At 41.4% G+C, this 20,918-nt stretch overlaps 1 protein-coding gene across 1 annotated transcript; it reads left to right on the top strand.

The window, feature by feature from the left end:
• The first annotated feature begins 2,570 nt into the window (after window positions 1-2,570).
• Window positions 2,571-9,152, top strand: LOC119652748 (probable cytochrome P450 6a14). Its single transcript, XM_038057047.1, has 2 exons — window positions 2,571-3,965; window positions 8,596-9,152. Exons 1-2 carry the CDS (start codon window positions 2,894-2,896, stop codon window positions 9,012-9,014), a joined length of 1,491 nt encoding a protein of 496 aa, XP_037912975.1. The 5' UTR covers window positions 2,571-2,893; the 3' UTR covers window positions 9,015-9,152.
• Window positions 9,153-20,918: the final 11,766 nt, after the last annotated feature.

Raw genomic sequence — 20,918 nt, forward strand, 5'->3', positions numbered from 1 at the left:
CTGGAAATCGGGAATACAATAGTAAGAGGGTCGAAATCGATCAAATATCTAGGAATCAATTTCAACGAATTCCTAAGATTTAACGACCATGTTAAACTCGCCATTGGAAAAGCAAATGGTGCATTGCGCAAGATCTACATTCTTCTTCGCAAAAAAGTGTGTCTAAGCACCAAAACTAAGCTGATCCTATATAAGACTCTCATCAGGCCCATCATATGCTACGGAGCCCCTTCGTGGATCACTTGCTCTTCGAAAGCCATGGATAAATGCATGTCTTTCGAACGCCGTGTATTAAGACATTGCACTGGATTGTCTTACAATTGGAAGACTAAGAAGTGCGGCAGGAACGCCATAGTATACCGGCGAGCAAATATAGACCCCATTAGAGAATATATTCTCAACATTGCGGAGCGGTTTTTCAATAAACTTGAAAACCATCCAAACCCAAAAATTAGAAGACTGCATGAGCAGGGCAAAACAATCCCACTAGCGACTTTCCTTAGGCCGTGCCAGATACTGAACCCTGACCTAAAATCAATAATCCTGTCCCTCTTCGATACACCTTGCCTGGTAGGAGTGCAAAGAGGCTAAGCACTATATGAATATTAAGTGCTATTGTATATAGTAGAATTAAGTATTTATATAAGTAAATATAAGTAGTAATAAGGTAGATGTAAGTAAGTAAAACAAAACCTTCTCGCGTCATTAGTGCGGACGCAGTTTTGAAAATAGGTTAAGTAATGTTTTAATTAAATACAAAGCCAAGGAACGTTGTAAATTACAGTTTGTTTTTACACAATAAAGTTAATTACAGAGAAGGTCGGGTAGGCCAAACAATGTATAGCCACCCATTGTAATAATTCTAAGCTAGCTAAGCTAATTCTAAGCTACTTTTAAGCAAAATGTATCAGATGTAAGACACTAATTGGAAATAAATAAAATGAAAATGAAAAAAACCTGGTCCAGTTTAGGAATAATACAAGCAAAAAATTAATTATTTTAAATGTTATATGTTGGAAGGAATATTACTTACTATTAAATGGACTCTCCTCTCAGATTGGCTCTGAAAAGACAGATTGAGTGGTATACTCATGTCGCAAAGCCGAGGACACTACAGCTGTAAGCTGGACCGTAAAGAGAAAATCTAGACCTGGGGTGAAAATAAATGCGGAAAAACTGGGTCCGGGGTGAACATTATTTGGGTCAGAAGTAATTATTATGCGGGTCTCTCTTATCAGGGCTGGTTATAAGCGAGTTCGCTATTTGAGTGTGGTTTTTCAATCCGTTCGATTGTGTTAGCCCGGATTCGAAAAAGGACATTCTGGAACTAATGAAAATAATAGCAGAGACAAAAGTGCCGATGGATATTTCCGCGACGTTCCATTTAATTGTAGGCGCATCTTCACGGTCAATATTTGTTAATTTCTCGTGGCAAAAGGTACTCGACTCCAAAACATAATGTTTGTTACAGTGCGTCCCATCATAGCTACCCAGTCAACAGATTTCAACTACTTTAACTTTAGAAAGGGTAGCTTCAAATTTCTTATAAACAATATCCCAAGTTTCTTGTGTTAAACAGTATAGATGGAGCGAAAGATGGCGTTAAGTATCTTATGAACATGTCTTCTGTAAAAGGAAGCCATAAGCATCGGAATTTAATAAAAATTCTTTTATGAACTACGTAAGTGAACCTAGTGAAGCACACACGATTATAATTTTAGATTTTTTTGGCAAAAAGGCGAGGCTTAGAAAAAAATCGCTTCTTTTTTTCATAACGAAAATTGACTTAAAAAATTATTTTAAAAAATCCCTTCATCAATTGCTAAATCGTGTGTACTTCACTAGATAATCAAATGAGGAAATTACAATTAAATTTTAACGTCAAACGGATGAGAACGCTTTGAGTTCTACTGCTCGTCGATTTTGATAACGTGGTTTCGAGAAAAACAAGTTGAATTTTAAAAATGCTATAATTTTTGAAATAATAATAATACCATGGTGCATTTTTTGAACTTCACCTTGCTATTCCAGCATCATACAATTGCCCTTCCATAACCATCCATATCTTGTTCTTACAATTTTTTTCTGGGTGCTGTGATTTTGCTTTCTTCTTAGGACTTATTCCAGAGAAAATAATTTTAAAAATATTTCTGAGTTGTTTTTATACAAGATCGCTATCTGTTATCAATATAGGGATGTTTCAGCGTATTTCAAGCTAATAAAAAAGTAGAGAAAACGAAATTCCAAACAGACATAACCCCTTTAGATAAAAGACCATATAAAGTGTGTCATATAAAAAGAACGTTAGATTTTGTAAATAATTATTGTAGATATGTATTTACTGTCTGCTTATTCTAACATTGTTTTGTTAGATTGTCAGCTTTGAGTAATCTGGATTTTTACAAATAACTTGTATACTAACCCAGATCAGCTGTACCCAGTCATTTATGTTTGCTTACATATATATATATTGTATTCACTCAGTAGCTGAGAGCTTACCTTCAAAATCCTGGTGTGCGAAAACGACCAACTTTAATTGAAGAGAAAACTCATGCGGATAACTAGTTTTTGATGTCTGTACTTTGCGCTTATTCATTTTCATTCAACACGATAAGCAGGGAAAAGTTTGTAAAGTTGCAAGTCATAACGTTACAAGCGTCTTTAATATCATTGAACAATATCAACATTTAAAGCCCATCCCATGCGGTTGACCCTGATTATATTGTAAATTTTAATGGTTTCATTATCAAAGAATGAACGTCTGAAGACTTGTAAAAAAATATTATCGCGCTTTCAGTGATAAACGTTTAACATCTCAGATTAGTGGGTGTCCATAGTCAAGTTCTTCAGTTCTTTTCAAAAAGTCGTAATAGTAATAACAGTAGGATTTTTAATGGATCCCATAATAGTGGTTCTCAGTGTATTAGCAGTCATTCTACTAGTGGTATATAAGATCCGAAAGTACTTTTCATTATGGAAGGACATGGGAGCACCTTACGAGAAGCCACACATTTTCTACGGAAACCTGAAAGGAGTTGGAACCACTGAATCAGTAATCGGTCGTTTACAGAACATTTATGAAAAACACAAGGATAATGCCCCGTTCGTTGGAATTTTCGTTTTCTTCAAACCCGCAGCGTTGATTATCGATCTTGATTTAGTGAAATCAATTATGATCAAGGATTTCAACTATTTTCACGATCGCGGATCCTACTTCAATGAAAAGGACGATCCTCTCTCGGCGCACATGTTCAATATTTATGGTGCAAAATGGCGAATGCTTCGTACAAAACTATCACCAACTTTTACAAGTGGAAAAATGAAATATATGTTTCCGATGCTAGTGGAAGTATCGAAACGACTAGGTGAAAAAATCCATGAACTGAGCGAAGTAGGAGATGAGATTGATATAAAACAACTCATGGCTCGGTACACAACAGACGTCATAGGAACTGTTGCTTTTGGCATCGACTGCAACAGTTTGAAGGAGCAGGATAACACTTTCCATGAAATGGGTCTGAAAATTTTCGACAAACCAAGGCACAGTTTTCCGATGCAGCTACTTCTTCTTTCATTCCGTGAATGGGCATTGAAATTAGGAATTAAACGTTTTCACGATGAAATCCATTCGTTTTTCATGAACGTGGTTCGAAGTACAGTTGATTATAGAATCTCAGAAAAAGTGCGGCGGAATGATTTCATGGATATTTTGATTGAGATGTTTCAAAGTGCTGGTGAGAATAAGCTAACATTCGATGAACTCGCAGCCCAGGCATTTGTATTCTTTGCTGCTGGATTCGAGACTTCTTCGTCGCTTCTTCAGTTTTGCCTTTACGAATTGGCTTGTCACCCGGAGATCCAGAGAAAAGCCCGAGATCATATTGAGGAAGTGTTGTCCAAACATAAGGGAGAGTTCACATACGAAGCTATGCTTGATATGAAGTATATCGATCAGGTTCTGAATGGTATATATGTTTTGATTATTTTTCATAAAGATAGTAGAACGTAACATGCTCTGGGCTTTCGGGTGTTCTTTTTTGACTCAAATTTCTATTCCAGTCCTCTGAGATAATTCCGGGTTCAGGGGAATCGCCCCCTCCCCCCCTTTTCAACCTCTTTTCGTCAGGCCTGACATCCAGCAGTCATCATATCACTTCAAGAATTGAATGAATTTTGTTTTTGAATGGAATTCACTTCCCAATACGACCAGTTTGCGAATCATCCCACCTTTCTTACCATTTTTTAGCGATTCTTGCCTTGCCACTCTTCGATATTCTCCTCCTTTTCTGTGCAAACACCGCATTTCACTTACCACAGAAATCCACCGCTACCATAGCTACAATAACAGACACTGTCACATCTGAGCTTATCCTGAAAATGCTGCACATCTTTAGCCCAACTAAACGATGGAACATGTTAATGCTCTTGGGGTTGCTCTCATATGTTTGCATAAAAATGGAAAGTGAACCATTATGGGCACGATTGGGTATGTATGTGTGAAGGGCAGGCATGGCCTCCGAGTATTCTGACCGTAGCTGTCCATTGTACCCTTCGTCTAAGGGAATAGCTGAAATTCCTTTATGTATTGCAGGATTTCCGCTCGTAAATGTGATGCTGCCCATTGCAGCTGGAGCACATGAACCCCTTAAATCTGATGTCTGATGCACTAATAGGCTGGGTACTCACATAGAAAATGTTCCGTGGATTCTGCTTTCTCATTTCAGGAGGAACACAAATCATGATGCGGAATTCTATACCAACATATGGCCAGCTAATGAATTATGTTCAACCCACAATATTTCTGCAAGCCTGCCTGCTTTTCGACAGGATAAACTTTGCAGTATGTTTGTTTCGTTCTCACATGGAAAGTTTGGTGTCTCAAGCAGTATTAAGGCTTTTGGGAAGCTGTGCCCAGTTTTTGATAACAGCATTAGTCAATGCTACTAATACTCCAATTGTTGGTTTCGGTCCCAGCATGGGAAAACTTCAACAAGTTTTTGCTAAGACAGAATAACAATAATCGTTGGCGCAACAATCCATATTGGATCAGGGCCTTGAAGTATGTTAGAGCACTTCATTCAAGACCGTAACGGTACACTACAGAAGTACACTGTAGGAGGCAATGTGGTCAGCATTGCGCTCGCCCGAGATTATTACCCTGATTTAACTCAGGTACTCATCAACAGCTGAGTCGACTGGTATCCTCATCAAATCACGATATAAATCCCACTGCCAGCAGTGCGATTTGAACCGCGACCTTCCGTACGACAGCCTTGTGCTCTAATCACTCAGCTATCCGGACACTTGCTAAGACATCCAAGATTTTATTTCTTTCGATACCACAGTGACTAGGTACCCAGAGTTTTTCCACCGTACTGAATCTACTAATAGAGCTCAATCAGTATGGACCTGGACCAGAACGATTTGATTTGATGTAATCAAAGGACTGCACAACGCCTTCAGAACAGTTATACTATCGCTGGAGTGCGTCTACCCTTCAACTGCGATCACCAAGCTTCCTGTTCTTAGGATTACATACTTATACTCCAGCCTGAAAAAAACCGTTGCATATTGTCCTAGACCCACTGCCCACTTCTCGTTTTTATTCGAAAGGTACTCCAAAACTCTATTCTGTTTTTGAGACACCGGTGTAGAAGACGTCAGTACATCCTACCACGCATTCTTCTGCTTTGTCTCGTTTTCTCTACGTTTGAGAATAACTTCAGATTTTCTACCAAACAGACTTACGGCACTGCGGAAACTGGATTCAGTTCTTCCAATAACCTTTCCAATGCCGTGTGCCCTTCACGTTCATTGTTTCCCCATAGAGCTAAGAGCTGAGAAGTGAGTTAGCTTATGAGCTACTCTCATTGTATTGCTCCCAATAAATAATTCGTAGGCTGCAAATTGAGCAGTGCATTTCAATATACACTCGATGTCATCCTCATGGCACCAGTAATACCCAGGCATACAGTTCTCTAGAGAGAGGCCAGCTTACAGAAAAATCTTTTGTTTTACCTTAACCTATCACACTACGGACGCATAAGCGAACAACGGCCTAATAATAGCAACATACATAAATCTATATTACTACAAGTCTAAGGTCTAAGTCCTCAGGTCGAAGCAAAGGTTTGCATACACAGCCCATAATCTGTGAGAGTTAATTTCATCTTAACTTCTAGATGTTTTTTCCAAAGAAGTTTCTTATCTAGAATAATTTTACTTCTTCGGTTCAGTTTCCTCGCTTTTGTAAATAATACCATTGTGGTTTTATTCGTATTTACTGAAAGGTCATGCCAGAGGCACCAGCTGTCAATTAAATCAACGATAAATTGTATATGTCTACGCACCATTCCGAGATTTCGACCAACAGCTAGCACAGCCACGCTATCAGCATAAGTGGGTAGATTACGCAGTTCGCACAGTAATGAGTCGACCACCGTACTCCACAGAAGTAGCGAAACCTCAAAAAATATTTCTTAGAAGTCGTTCTAAATGCTCTATACCGACTCACCCCTTTTAAAAGCTCTGCAAAGGCTTCAAGTTTCTCTTTGGTCTTCCCCATTTTCTCAGGATTGTGTCTTTATATTGCTGCCCGTTTGCAATAGTCAAACTAAATTCTAAGTAGCGATGATTTGAGAGTGAGACTTTGTCTAACACTCGCCAGTCTCTAATCGACTCTAACAACTTTAAAATGCATCAAATCAAATCAAATATCAAATCATATACATATACCTCAGTTGTTGCCTCGGTGGAGGACACAACGAATCGTGGGGTTAGTCAGCAGAGGGAACCATGACGTTTCTTCTCTCGCCGTTTACCTGGTATTGTAAGATGATCGCAACTAGGCTCTGGGAGCAGAAGTGTCCTAGCATCAGGACGTAAGCTTTCAGTCCCGAGAATCTGCCATTGGAGAAGACACTAGTCCTCTTTGCCAATACCACATCTTCCAATCCATCCAATATCCCAGATTTTGTTAAAACGAACTCTTGGCTCTTATGCCAGAACTATATAAAGGCCGTCCTGTAACTTTGGTAGCCTTTCTGTCAGTAGATAGGAAAAGCTCTTGGCATGCAGGTTAACCTTTATGTTTGTAGACATAAGTGCAGTCTAATGTGAAAACCATCGCTAACTGAAAGTCTGCTGCATCCAGTGTGCGTCTCATTGAGGTTACCAGTTTGTTCTCACCTCCCGCTAAAAGTTCCGTTTTCTTGATTCCGATTCTTCTGGATATTGTCTCACTTGTTGGTGCAGCAACGCTCATGTGCTCATTCCAAAAGAGCTCCGCTTTCTTTCGCAGTACCTTCCGCTGTCGTCGGCTGGGGCCTTCCCAGGTTCGCGCTGTTCGGGTTGTATGGTTCCGTTTTCACATACCATTATTATTTCCGCTTTTCATGGTGGGAGCAGTAGAGAAGATTTTGACAGGCAACAGGCGGCCAGTAGTTCCTGCTCCTTTGAGTCTGAATTTTCCATCTGCCGAAGCTTCTTCTCCCGTTTTCTGCAAGAATTAGACAACAGTGCCATAGACATACCGGTCGTAGTTGGGTTTTCAGTTTTCATGATGGGAGTTCGCCTTTCTGCTTGACACGCCATAGACACTGAGCGTGGAATTTCCACCGAAGTGGAAAACATGTCTTTGACAGATTTCCCCGTGACGGAACATGAACCTGATGAGGCTTTCAAGATCCGCGCTTTCATGGTACTAGTGAACAACTATACTAGTGGAGGCGGTGAATTTAATTCATATTCACGTTGTGTTTATGAATTCGTTTATATAAGATGACAAATAAACCCTTGTAACCACTTTAAGTTTCTTCATATTTATCGCAGTTGTAGTGAAAACAACCAACGTTCCTTTATATAGGGCTTTCCTGCAGCTCGATTTTAAATGCCGCAGTGGCTATGTTGGCCAATCAAGATCACTGCTACTGCTAGTGAAATTGTGGAGAACCTGTGGTGGCCAGTTCGTCGCCATGTACAAGAGCTTGGCTAGTCGCAGACTTCAACTTGACGAATTGCGGGCAGGGACTTGGAGCTGCATCCATACAGAATCCAAATGATTCAAGAGTCAACATCGTTTGTACGCTGATTGGGCTCCGGAATGTTTAGGAGAGAACCTAAATTTAAGTCCAGCCTTGGATAAATGGCTATCTACTACTAGATTGAGCGATTTGCCCCCGTTAAATTTTTTGTTTGATGGCCGTGTCACTGCTTCACAATTTGGATGACTTTCTTTGGTTTTAATACTGGTACTGTTGTTAAAAACCCCTAGAGGTACTGCAATTAAGGAAATGCTCTGGGTATCCTTCCCACAATCATTTTTGTCTACAAAGGGGTGTTTTGAGTAACATACATATGTACCTTTCAGAGTCAGAGGAGTTTGAAAATATGATAAGCTTCCTTTGAAAAATTTTTCAGCCCCACAACTCTGGTAGAGTTTCTCACTCAGTATTTTCGGAAGAAATCTTTCTTTGAATTATCAACATTAATAAAATCGGTTCGAAAAATGATTAAATTACGTAGGAACTTTTTAGAATATAAAAAAATGAGATAAATATAACAAATATAACACGTTTATTCAAAACTTTTTTTTAGAAACACTTCGAATGTACCCACCACTAGCAATACTCTTTCGCGAAACTGATCGAGACTACAAGGTGCCTGGAACTAATTATTTCTTCAAAAAAGGAACTCTAGCGGTTATATCTGCCTATGCAATTCAACGCGATGAGAGAATTTTCCCTAATCCAGAAGAATTTAATCCCGAGAATTTTTCCGAAGAGAATATGAGAAATCGGCCATCAGTCGCTCATCTACCATTTGGAGATGGACCCAGGAACTGTATTGGTGCTAGATTTGGTATGATGCAAGCAAGAGTTGGACTGGTAGCTGCTTTGAGAAGTTACCAATATGATCTATCACCGAAACTTGAACGACCTTTGAAAATTTCACCAATAAATTTCATCACGACGATTGTAGGAGGTGTTTGGTTGAAAGTAAAGCAAATCAAGTAGAATCCATTTCTTAGTTTATCTTATATTAAGTATAGGAAAAAGTAGTTTATATGATTCTGTTGTATAACTAAATATTGGCATTGACTAAATTCTTTCCTATGTATTTTAATTTTCTTCTAATAAAAATGTAACTACATATGTAACTATGTCATCCGAAAACTTATTTGGAAGAATGATATCTGGAGTTTTCTGCCATGCATCCTTTGAAAAACTCAGCGGGCTGCTGCGGCTATTATATTACTTCCATGTTCAGAGATGTCTAGAGTCGGTCCAGTCCCTAGTTAAGGGGCAATCCGTAATTGTGGAGTGTTTCCATGTCTAGGCACATTGCTACGCCTACTGTAGTTAATTCGCCACCTGTGGTGACCACTTCAGCAGGTTCGCGTAGGCAGCGGATGAAGTCGACTGAAGAAATGAACCCCTTTATCATCTGTTCCTACTGCGTAATAACGGCGGAGGCGAGTGCAACATCTTTCCGTCCCTTATTGCAACAAAGGTTCGTCGAGCGTTTCCCGTAATTCGTACATGTGACTGTGCAGCGAGTCACATACCAGAACCGCTCTATAGAATTCTCGGAAATGGATCCTTTGCATAGACTTGGTATACCCAGGCTCTATGCTTCTCCAGCAACTCCTAGAATTCTATCTCAAAGCAATGATGAGATTGCATCTTGGCTGTGTGTGATATGTCGCTACTGCAACTACAATTACCTGTGTATTGTGGTCAAGTTGCGGCTGTCAGACTGCACGTTGAGAAGATGCGCTTTCGCGTTATTGGTTTAAGTAACCGAAGAGATCCACTAAGGCAAGACATTGCTAGGCTGAGTCAAATCAGCTCTGGCAATGTCACCAGACAGGTGAAAAATAAAGTGCAAAGGATTTACCGGAACTATGCCATCCCCAGTGAGAAATTCGTAGTTGAAATTCTAGACACACTAAAGCAGAAACTACTCATTCCAGACGTATCCAGAATGCAACGAACGCGAGGAACCAGCAGAGCCTTTTCAGATCACTCAACGAATCACAACAGAGTATCCAGATAGTGTTGTTTCCGGTAAAGGAAGTGAAAGAATATTGGGATGGATTTTGAAGATTACCCGTCCAGCATGCAGAGTGCCGAAGGCACCCACCATATTACTTTGCTGGGCATGCATTTTCCGGATGTTACTCAAGAGGAGGTTCGATGGGCCAAAAACAGCTCGAAGAACTGAAGGTTTGGATCGAGTGCAGAATTTCTGGTACAAAAACATTACCAGTAAACATGGTCGGTTGGCACATAGCATAAATCAGGTTATGAGTCGGCGGAGGAATATTCACCTTTCCTCACTGCGGGGATTACCTACCTTATCCTTAAGAAGGACACGGTGCAGAACTCCAATATACGGATTACTTGCTTACCAACCCTCTATAAATTCATAACGTCCATTATTAATGGAAGGGTCAATGCGCACCTTGAGACCAATAACAGGAGCGAGGAACAGAAGGGCAAAGAGCATCTAATTATCGACTCAGTAATTGCAGGACAAGCAACTAGAGGCCAAAGAAACCTCTTAAGTTGCTATATAGATTATGCCAAGGCTTTCGATAGCGTCTCGCACAACCAGCTAATCGATGTTCTACGTCTGTATCGCATAGATATCAAATTAATAAAGTTTTTGGCGACAGACATGGAAGGGTGGCATACCATCTTATCAGTTAAGGTTCCAACACCTGAAAGGCTATCCGTGTACGGAGGGGAATCTTCCAGGGGGATTCGTTGAGTCCCCTTTTGTTTTGCATGGCACTGATCCCTCTTTCATGGCTACTGAATGATGCTAAAAGGCATGGTTTTGCAACGAAGTGTAGTCTATGCGCTAAGTGCCAGCTGACATACTGGTACTGACGACCAACTTAGAAGTCCGATGTGAATAGTTGACATGTTTAGCCGTGATATTCGAATGAAATTTGGATTAGACAAGTGTCGAATCCAAGTCATCTGCAAAGATCATCACACGCCGCATGCTAGACCCAGCATTGGTAACCTTCACATCCAAGCTATGAACGAGACAGACTTCTACAAGTATATAAGAATTCTGCAGGCAACCCATGCTTGAGTTGGTGCTCTGGTATTAAAATCGCATCCCTCGCATCTGCTTATGCATTCGGAATAACCTGGAAAACGTGTAGCGGCGGATACGGACTATGCCCGAATTTCAAATGCATCATTCAAACTTTGTCGTGGACTGGATGAACCTGCCTCGTGACATTGGAGTTAGGGGCCTGGTTAACGTGGCGGCCCAACATCACCGTCAAGACGATTCACAGCGTGCTTATTTTTACAGCAAAGAGCAGCATGAGGCTGTTTGTATGGTAGGCTGTGGGGTGACCCCACTTAACTTGAAGAATCGATCTTTCAATCCTCTGAGTGGGATGAACTCAGTTCAGGATCGGATCGATGAATGGAAACACGTGAATTGTCTTTGGCAGCCATTTGTCGATTTGCATTTGTCAAACAGATGGCCATGTGTTGGCGAGCTCTTTGCTGAGACGAAGCGATTCATGTGTACCATTCAAGGCGGCGTGGTCGTCACTCGAACTTATTAAAAAGCTCATAATGAAAAAGCGGGTGGAAACGACCAGTGCAGAATGTGTGGTGCGGAATTAAAGTCGTTGGACCATCGCATTTCAGACTGCAATGTAATGGCATCGGTTCAATACACCAACAAGTACAATGTTGTATGTAAGGTGAGTCCCCAAAACCTTGCGTACAGCACTGGGCTGATCACGGGAACATGTCCAGTTTATTGATTTGAACCGCAGCCAATACTTGATAGTTCTGCTTATAGTATGTATTGGAACCGGTAAGTTCTGATGATCGCCACATACCACATACGAAGCCTGAATTGCTGTTAGTTGACAAGACGCGTCGCTTCGCGTATATTGCTATTCCCCATAATAGCAACATTGAACGGAAATACGTAGAGAAGAACAAGAAATTTGAGTCTGGTTTAAAACATGCAGTAGTACACCATTATACATACGTGCTCCATGTTGCAGGGAGTTCTCGACGGATTCTCCCATCAACCTACCACCGGCCACCACCACTAGCGCCCCTTTATCTTTTAAGTAGGTAGGATCGTCCGAACCCAAATGCTTTGCACATAGTGCTAGTAGTACTAGGTGAAATCCGGCAACTGCCGGGATTGTGACAACTCGGAAAAGAAAAAAACACAACAAATGAAACTGCTGAGATCCAATGGTTGGTTTACATTAAGAAACCCAGAATCCACATGATTCCATATATGCGAATATCATACAGAAATATATGCGAGTATAAAAAAAAGCAAACAAAAAAGTGATAACTTTGAAAGAAAGACATATATATATATTGTAATGGATTAAAGGGATTGAGATGATCAAACGACCATCGACCTAGAGGGGAGCTATGGAGGAGCTAAAAGAAATTGGCTAAATTAACCGTTAAGGTCTGCCTGCAAATACTGAAGCTCCATTCAAGCGCTCTGTCCTCATGTACTTGCACGTCTCTGTGCTGGCCAGGCTCGAGCATATGGGGGGATGTCAATAATTTTACATGTTTTAAATTTCTTCTGTAAGTTTGTAGGAACCTAACATTTCAAATAAATATGAAACTCCTTGCGGGGTTTGACTTCACATATCAAATAAAAGGTCCCGATATATAATATACTTTGCTGGTGTCACGAAATTACAGTGGGATAGATCTCATCTTCAAAAGTCATCAATTGAAAAATCTGAAAAGACTTGAGTGGATAGCCCTATTCACTACCAATATTATATATTATATTATTATATTTGAGATATTATTTAAATCAAATTAATTTTATCAATTTCTCAATTTACTGATAAACCCTCCTACGTACTTATTTATATGAATTATAATGTATGTCACGATACTGGAAAATGTAGTGCGAACTGATTATTAACAAAGTTAAAATACATTATATGAGTAGTCAGACTCACTGAAGACTCATATATAAGAATCAATAAAGGCTGAGTTTTAAGTCTCACTTTAAGGAAGAGTAAGCATGGTAAAGAGGGAGGTCCCCACTCTTTAGTCATTTTCAAAGATCTTGGTCGTCATTCACTGCCCCACCTTGAAAAATTATGGCACCTTTAAGTGGAGGTATTTTCATATCATCATCATCAACGGCGCCACAAACGGTATCCGGTTTAGACATGTCTTAATAAGGAAATCCACACATCCCGGTTTTGGGCCGAGGTCCACCAATTTGATATCCCTAAACGCTCTCTGGAGTGCTGACCTACGCCATTGCTCCATCTCAGGCAGGGTCTGCCTCGCCTTCTTTTTCTACCATTGACTACCGTAGAGTTTTCAGCCTGAATCATCCTCATCCATACGGATTAAGTGACCCGGCCACCGCAACCTATGGACCCGAATTTTATCCACAACCTGGCGGTCACGGTATTGCTCATAGATTTCGTCATTATCTTGGCTACGAAATCATCCATTCTCATGTAGGAGAATGAGACGTTTCGAGCGGAACAGTTTTTGTAAGCTGAAATGGGCTCTGTTGGCTGCCAACAACCGTGAGCGGGTTACATCATCACAGCTGTTGTGATTTTCGACCCTAGATAGGAGAAATTTTCAACGGCTCAAAGTTGTAGTTTCCTATCTTTATTATTTTCGTTGTGATTGTGTGATTCCATCTTGTTGGTTCTTTGGTTTTTAGCGCTGACGTTGCCACCATGTACTCCGTCCTGCCTTCATTAATGTGAAGCCCGAGATCTCGCGGCGCCTGCTCGATCTGGATGAAGGTAGGCTGTACATCTCGGGTTGTTCTTCCCATAATGTTAATATCGTCAGCGTAGGCCAGTAGTTGGATGGACTTAGAGAGGATTGTACCCCTCACATTTATATCGGCATCGCGAATCACTTTCTATAGGGCCAGGTTAAAGAGGACGCATCATAGGGCATCCCCTTATCTTAGACCGTTGTTGATTTTGAATGGTCTCGAGAGTGATCCTGCTGCTTTTATCTGGCCTCGCACATTGGTCAGGGTCAACTTAGTCAGTCTTATTCATTCCGTCGGGATACCGAATTCTCTTATGGTCGCGTACAGTTTCACCTTGACTAGATTGTGCAACTGGTGTCTATATTCCAACAGTTTTTCCATCGCTTGCCGCAGAGAGAAAATCTGATCTGTCGCTGATTTGCCTGGAGTGAAACCTGTTCGGTAATGGCCAATGGTGTTCAGGGCGTAGCAAGATAGCGGAGAATATCTTATAGATGATACTCTGCAACGTGATACCTCTATAATCTTAATGGTAAGAACTCACCAGAACTAAATGTTGTAAGTAGGCTTATCAATATCCCTCATTTTATCTTATCGTCTTTTGGCCTACTCTTAATCTTCTTGTTGAACAACAAAGTTCAAGTTTTGAGTTCGCATACATATATATTTATACTTACATGTACGTCTATTACATAATTGTTCAATTCATCTCAGTAAATTGCAAAACAATCTATAAATAAATGCATAGTTTAACATTGACGTAAGCAGACGAGCCCCTCTGATTCAACAATTTCATTCTGATGGCGACTCATTCCTTTCGCCATCAAAACAAGTTTTCCGTTGATGCACCAAAAAACTATCAATAATACGATTTCAAGTTAAGCGTTATTCATAATGCGAGTAAATACCTTATTCTAGACGGTATAATCACGCCGCAAGGTCTCAAGAAAAGTGTAAACAGAAATTGTTTATAGTTTCCCGGGAGCTTTTATTAGCCTCGAGCAATGAACACAAGAGGGGAAAACATGTTTTTAGGTTGAAATCAAAACTGAATTCGTGCCAATTTAGTAACGCACTTAAATGCATCATTCGATGTTGCACTGAAAACTAGTATCGTGTATCAGATATCTAATAAAAGATGCGGGAAAAATATAGCCTGTGCGTATTCCGTATATTGTTCCGAAGCCTCCGATCAGGAAACTATGTAGTGAGTAAAATTGAAATCCTGACACCGTCGTAAGAACAATTCAGAAAGTTTGAAGGAAATCCAACTATTATTAACAAAGTTATGGAATGTCAAAATTTTGCAATTCACTTAAATTTATTGCACTCTATAACGTATATGACGTCATCATCACATAAAGTGAACATAGGGCTGACCTTACACGATCAGTATTTCATCAGTCTGACGTCAATCAATCTATTAAAAATTCATTTATTTATAAAGGTAACTAAATGTTTAAGTAACAATTGGGGAAACGAACGACTTCACAGACGGGAAACAGAATCCTGGAAGAGCAAACAAGTCTGTGAACTCGAAAAGTACAGGGAGGAACCGCACCAGGCGCGCAAGTTTCGCCAAGTCAGCAGTTTGAAGAATTATATACCGCGATGCGTATCCTGCCGAGACAAAGAGGGAAATCTAATTTCCGACTGCATGGGCATATTGGAGCGATGTGTTGAATATTTTGATGAACTGCTCAGCAACCAAAATATCAGCGAGTTGAAGGTCCTGCCAACTGAAAACGACGGACAAATGCTGCTGCCATCAAGCATAGAAGAAACAGCCCGTGCAATCCACCGGCTTAAAAACTATAAGTCGCCAGGAGCCGATGAAATTACAGCAGAATTGGTTATACATGGAGACAACCAACTAACTACACCAAGTGGTTCATCAACTGATTCTCAAAGTATGGCACGCCACACAGCCACATCGATGTCTGACGACTGGCCATTACCTGCCCCATATATAAAAAGAGAAATATCACACAGTGTAGCAATTATGGAGGTATCACGTTGCTAAGTACCATCTATTAGATATTCCCCGCTATCTTGTTAGGCCGGATTGCTCCATATGCCAAAATATCATTGGCTTATACCAAAGAGACTTCACTCCAGACAAATCAGTAGCAGATCAGATTTTCTGTGTGCGGCAAGCGATGGGAAAACTGCTGGAATATAGCCATCAGTTGCACAATCTTTTCATCGACTTAAAAGCTGCCTATGACAACATAGCCAGGGTAAAATTGTACATGCCCATGAGAGAATTCGGTATCCCGACGAAATTAATAAGACTGACTAGGCTTACCCTGGCCAAAGCGCTAGACCAGATAAAAGCAGCAGTGCCGTTCTGGAGGTCATTCAACTTTAACAACGGAGGTGAAAATCTTCAAAAGACACTGGTCTGGGCATACCAGCGTGTGGGATTTTTATCCACTAAAACCATCCACCAACCATAAGGTATTACATCACGGGGCGGAGTCAGCTCATTCTAGCTTAGTCACCTTTCTTCCATACGCGGGGCACGTGTCCGCGCTTTTCTCCTCTCCTCTGCCTTTCGCAGTTTGGTTGATGATGATCATGGAGTTGACCGCATCCAAATTTTCTTGATGTGCTACCATTTTCGGTACCAAATTTTCTGATACCAGCACCTCTCCTAGAGGCTCCTCTAGATTGCTCCTTTCTTCCACAAATCTCGGACAGTGGAAGAATACATGCTCTGGGTTCTCTATCGCAATTTGGACAGACGGGTGAGGTCTCCAATTTAAACCTATGCAGGTATTGGCAATATCCTCCATGCCCCGTGTGAAACTGGGTGAGATTATAATTAATCTCACCGTGTCGTCTCTCCAACCACTCCTTGATGACAGGAATGAGCCCGTGAGTCCACCGACCCTTTCCCGAGCGTTCCCAACGCTCTTGCTATCTATTTATGGATCTCTCCCTCTCGGCGTTTTTCGTCTGCAATAAGGAAAATATTGGCTTCGCATTGTATATATTCGCCATCTCATCTGCCAAGATGTCCTTCGGCATCATTCCAGAGATGACGAATGCTGCATCATCTGAAACAGCCCTGAAGGCAGAGTATATCCTCAGGGCTGTCTTCCTGTAGACTGCACTCAGTTTGTTAGTGTTAACTGACATCCGCAACGCATTCCTCCAAACTGGGGTCGCATAGAACATGATTGAGGTCACCACCCTGACTATAACCAACCTAGAGGTATGCCGTGGCCCTCCTACGTTCAGCATCATCCTCGCCAGGGCCATATTAGCAGTGGATGATTCTTCGCAAACATACTGCACGTGTTGCTTATAGTTGAGCTTCCTGTCTATCACCACCCCCAAGTATTTGAAGGTCGGCTTAGAAGTGATGATATGATTCCCGATTCTAATGGAGTCTGTCGGTCTGTCTGTCACACCCGATTTATTCGGAAACGGCTTGACCGATTGTCACAAAAATTGGCAGAAGTATGTGATCTATTGGTCCCTTTACATACAGCAAGCCATTTTGTGTTAAGTTTAAGGGAGGAGGAAGGGGTGCAAAATTTTTTTTCATTAAATGTGGCCATGTGGGGTATCAAATAAAAGGTCTCAATTAGTACTTTTCGAAACCGGTTCTATATTTGATATTGGTCGAAACATAGGGGAGAGAGGGATCAAAAGAAGACCCACAAAAAGTGTAATAGGTCTTGTTCTCAGAACCTACCCAACCGGAAAATTTGAAAAAAATCACAGTGCTGCATCTCTACGAAATCTAGGCCTCAAAATATATACGGTTCCGATATCTGCACAAATAAAGTTAATAATAGTATATTTCCACATTTTAGAAATTTTCCCCCTTATGTCCATTCTAGAAGAGCATGGTGTAAGGGATAACATAATGCACAATTTGGCCAAATTTGAAGAAAATCCAAATATGATTAATGAAGTTATAGGGTCACCCCTTATAACTTTGCCATTTTTGTAAATTTCGTGCATTCTACAACGTGTATGACGTCATTATCCCATATCAATACGTCAGTACCACAACGAAGCAAGCTGCAAAGAATTATTTTGTTTTAGTTTTTTAGTCATTTGTATATGAATATCAATTACTCCAAATAGACATGTGTGTATGTAGGTATATAGTATATGCGTGCTAATGAAGTTTGCGGGTAGTGTCTAATTCAGATAGATATATTTGTAGATTAAACCAATCGTATTTGATATGCGTACTATATATGTACATATGTATGCTTTTATGCATCGGAAATATGGGTATGATCAATTTTTATACGTGCATATATATGAACAGTATTCGGAAATGTTTGTTTAGAGTCAAGATAATATCTATGGCTGTAATATATATGTATGGCTTGTACTTTGGAAAAATATGAAGGAATACGTTGGATTTGTAGCTACATACAGATAGAAAAAGGTGCGTTGAAGATTCTTATATAAGGTGAACACAAAACCTTTATACCCGAAGCGTGAGCTTCCGGTATTCCGACTTGTTTGAATCTATTGTGAATTAAATTCTCCGTATCTGCTAATAATATTAGACTCAGAGTGTGAAGCGTATGACGTTGACTATTATCAATACAGTGCTTTCCATCAAATGATTTATTTAAAGCGCTTTCTAGAAAATAGAGGGCAATGGAGTCTTTCACTAGCGGGGTCGGCTCATCGTGATCGGATTCGCCATTTGGCTCTATCAAATGCCTGACCTGGATGCAATCTCGAGGCTCTCTAATCCTCATCCAGCGTATCAAGCCACCGTTGTTTCGGCTGACCTTTTGGTTGTTACCATTGACTTCGATATTCAGACAAATCTTGGCAAGTGAAATCTCATTAGCGCGAATTACGTGACCATACCATCGAGGACGCCTCTCTTGCAGTTTTTCCACAATCGATGAAACCCCATATCGATTGCGGATATGCTCATTTCGGATGTGATCAAAAAATGTCACGCCACTAGTCCAACGTAACATCTTCGTCTCTGTTACCATAAGACGCCGGTCATTGTCTTTTATAGTCAGCCAACACTTAGAACCATAGAGAGCGGCAGGTCGGACGACAATGCAGTAAATTTTAGATTAGAGACGTTCGCTGATACGTCGATCACAAAAAAAAAAAAAAACAAGTTGTAGAATGCCACTTCATTCAGGTTGCGTTAATGCGTGAACCAAATTCATTATGTAGTTCTCCATTGGCTGATAGCATTGACCCGAGGTATTTAAGGGGGTCATCCCGTGTGAAGGCCGTTTTTTTTTCTTTCAGCATAGATTTATTAATATCTTCAACGTGCTTAGTAATTTTTCCAGCCCGATCACATAGTTCGTTATTGAAATACAGAGCAATTTATATACCCATCTACAAAAAAAGGTGCAATTCTGCTGCCACGCTAGAGGGCGCTGCGATCATCTTAAAGAAAAAAAAGTCAACGGGATTTTAACGTACAGACTTAACTACAGTCCGCAATCTAGGATTATTAAAAAATATTAAAAACTAAATTTTTTGGTTCCATGTTAAACTTTTTTTCGTGAATTTTAGTGTTTTTTAAGGCTTCTTTAATGAATAAAAAAAAACTACTGAATGAATCGCAATTATCCTAGTTTACGGACGGTAGAAATATGTTCTGAATAAGTCGTGAAAATTTCAAAGAATTTCGTTGGATTTGGATTGATGAATTGATGCAAAAAAAAATTCGATTTCGCGGAACCGATAAACGGGATGATCCCCTTAAATCACTCAGTTCTGGGCAGGTTACTGCCGCTACAGAACTGAGTAGCGGCAGTAACCTGCCCAGAACTGAGTGATTTAAGTGTCTCAAGTCAATGCTGTCAGTCAATGGAGAACTCCGCAATGCTCCTTACATAGGGAGGGTAGGTAGGTATCAGTGGCCGCTCCGAGGAGCCCAATTAGCGCTTTGGTGCGCCGTTTTGATGCCACAAACTCCCAAGACCGTGACTGTTGTTATAGGAACAGGGAAGCGGAGTCCAGCTGGCTCGGATCCTCAGAGCCAGCCCGTAGCATTCACGAAGGAAAGCAGCTCTCCGACCCTGTAACTAGAAATCTCACCGAGGTCCCCAAAGAATGGTTTACCCAGTGTCCGCAGCCTGACTCGAGCTAGAGCCGGGCAATCGCAGAGAAAGTGCATGAGGGTTTCCCTCCCTTCTCCGCAGCTTCGGCAATGCGAGTTGTAGGGTAAGCCGAGCCTAGCGGCATGGTCCCCTATGGGCCAGTGCCCCGTGTAGACCGCCGTAATCTTGAATGCATTTGCACGCGTCTGGCACAGGAGCTCTCGTGATCGGGCTATGTTATAAGCGGGCCAAATTCTCCTTGATTTGGCACAGCTTGTAAGCCTTCGCCATCTCAGGCCCGCGGCTGCTAGGTAGTGCGAGTAGACTCGGCCCCCGACAGCCGCCAGCGGAACACCGACTGTGTTCCCCGAGGGACTGCCAAGAGCAGAGCCTTGCCTGGCCAATCCGTCAGCCCGCTCATTCCCTTCTATGTTCCTATGCCCGGGAACCCAGAGGAGAGTGATCTTGAGCGTGCCGCCCAGATGGTTGAGCGTGTCTCTGCACTGCCCCACCAACCGGGAAGATGTCGTAGTTGAGTACAAGGCCTTGATGGCCGCTTGGCTGTCGGTCAGAATGGCTATGTTACGCTTGGGACTCGAATCACGCTCCAGCCATCGACAGACTTCCAATATCGCCAGTACTTCCGCCTGGAATACACTGGTGAAACCTGGGAGACCATACGACTTGGATACACCGTGTGTATTCGAGAAAACCCCCGCGCCGACTCCATAGGCCATCTTTGATCCGTCCGTAAAGAATACCGTGTCATAGTCTTGCAACACGCCGCCGGTCTTCCACTTTGCCCTGGTTGGAAGGTCCACAGCAAAGTTTCTCGTGAAGTTCAGCTTGCGTGTGACATAGTCCGTGGGGGATGCCCAGATTTCTCGAGGTATTTCATCTAGAATGTTGCTGTGGCCATAGGACTTCGCTGCCCAGCATCCGGACTCACGCAGTCTTACGGCACTGCACGCTGCAACATATTTGATGTGGAGGTCAAGGGGGAGGAGATGCAGGAGTACATTGAGAGCATCTGCCGGGCAAGACTTCAGAGCCCCCGTAGCACCTGCACAC

The sequence above is a fragment of the Hermetia illucens genome, chromosome 3, assembly GCF_905115235.1.
Source record: "Hermetia illucens chromosome 3, iHerIll2.2.curated.20191125, whole genome shotgun sequence".
NCBI classification, from domain to species: domain Eukaryota; kingdom Metazoa; phylum Arthropoda; class Insecta; order Diptera; family Stratiomyidae; genus Hermetia; species Hermetia illucens.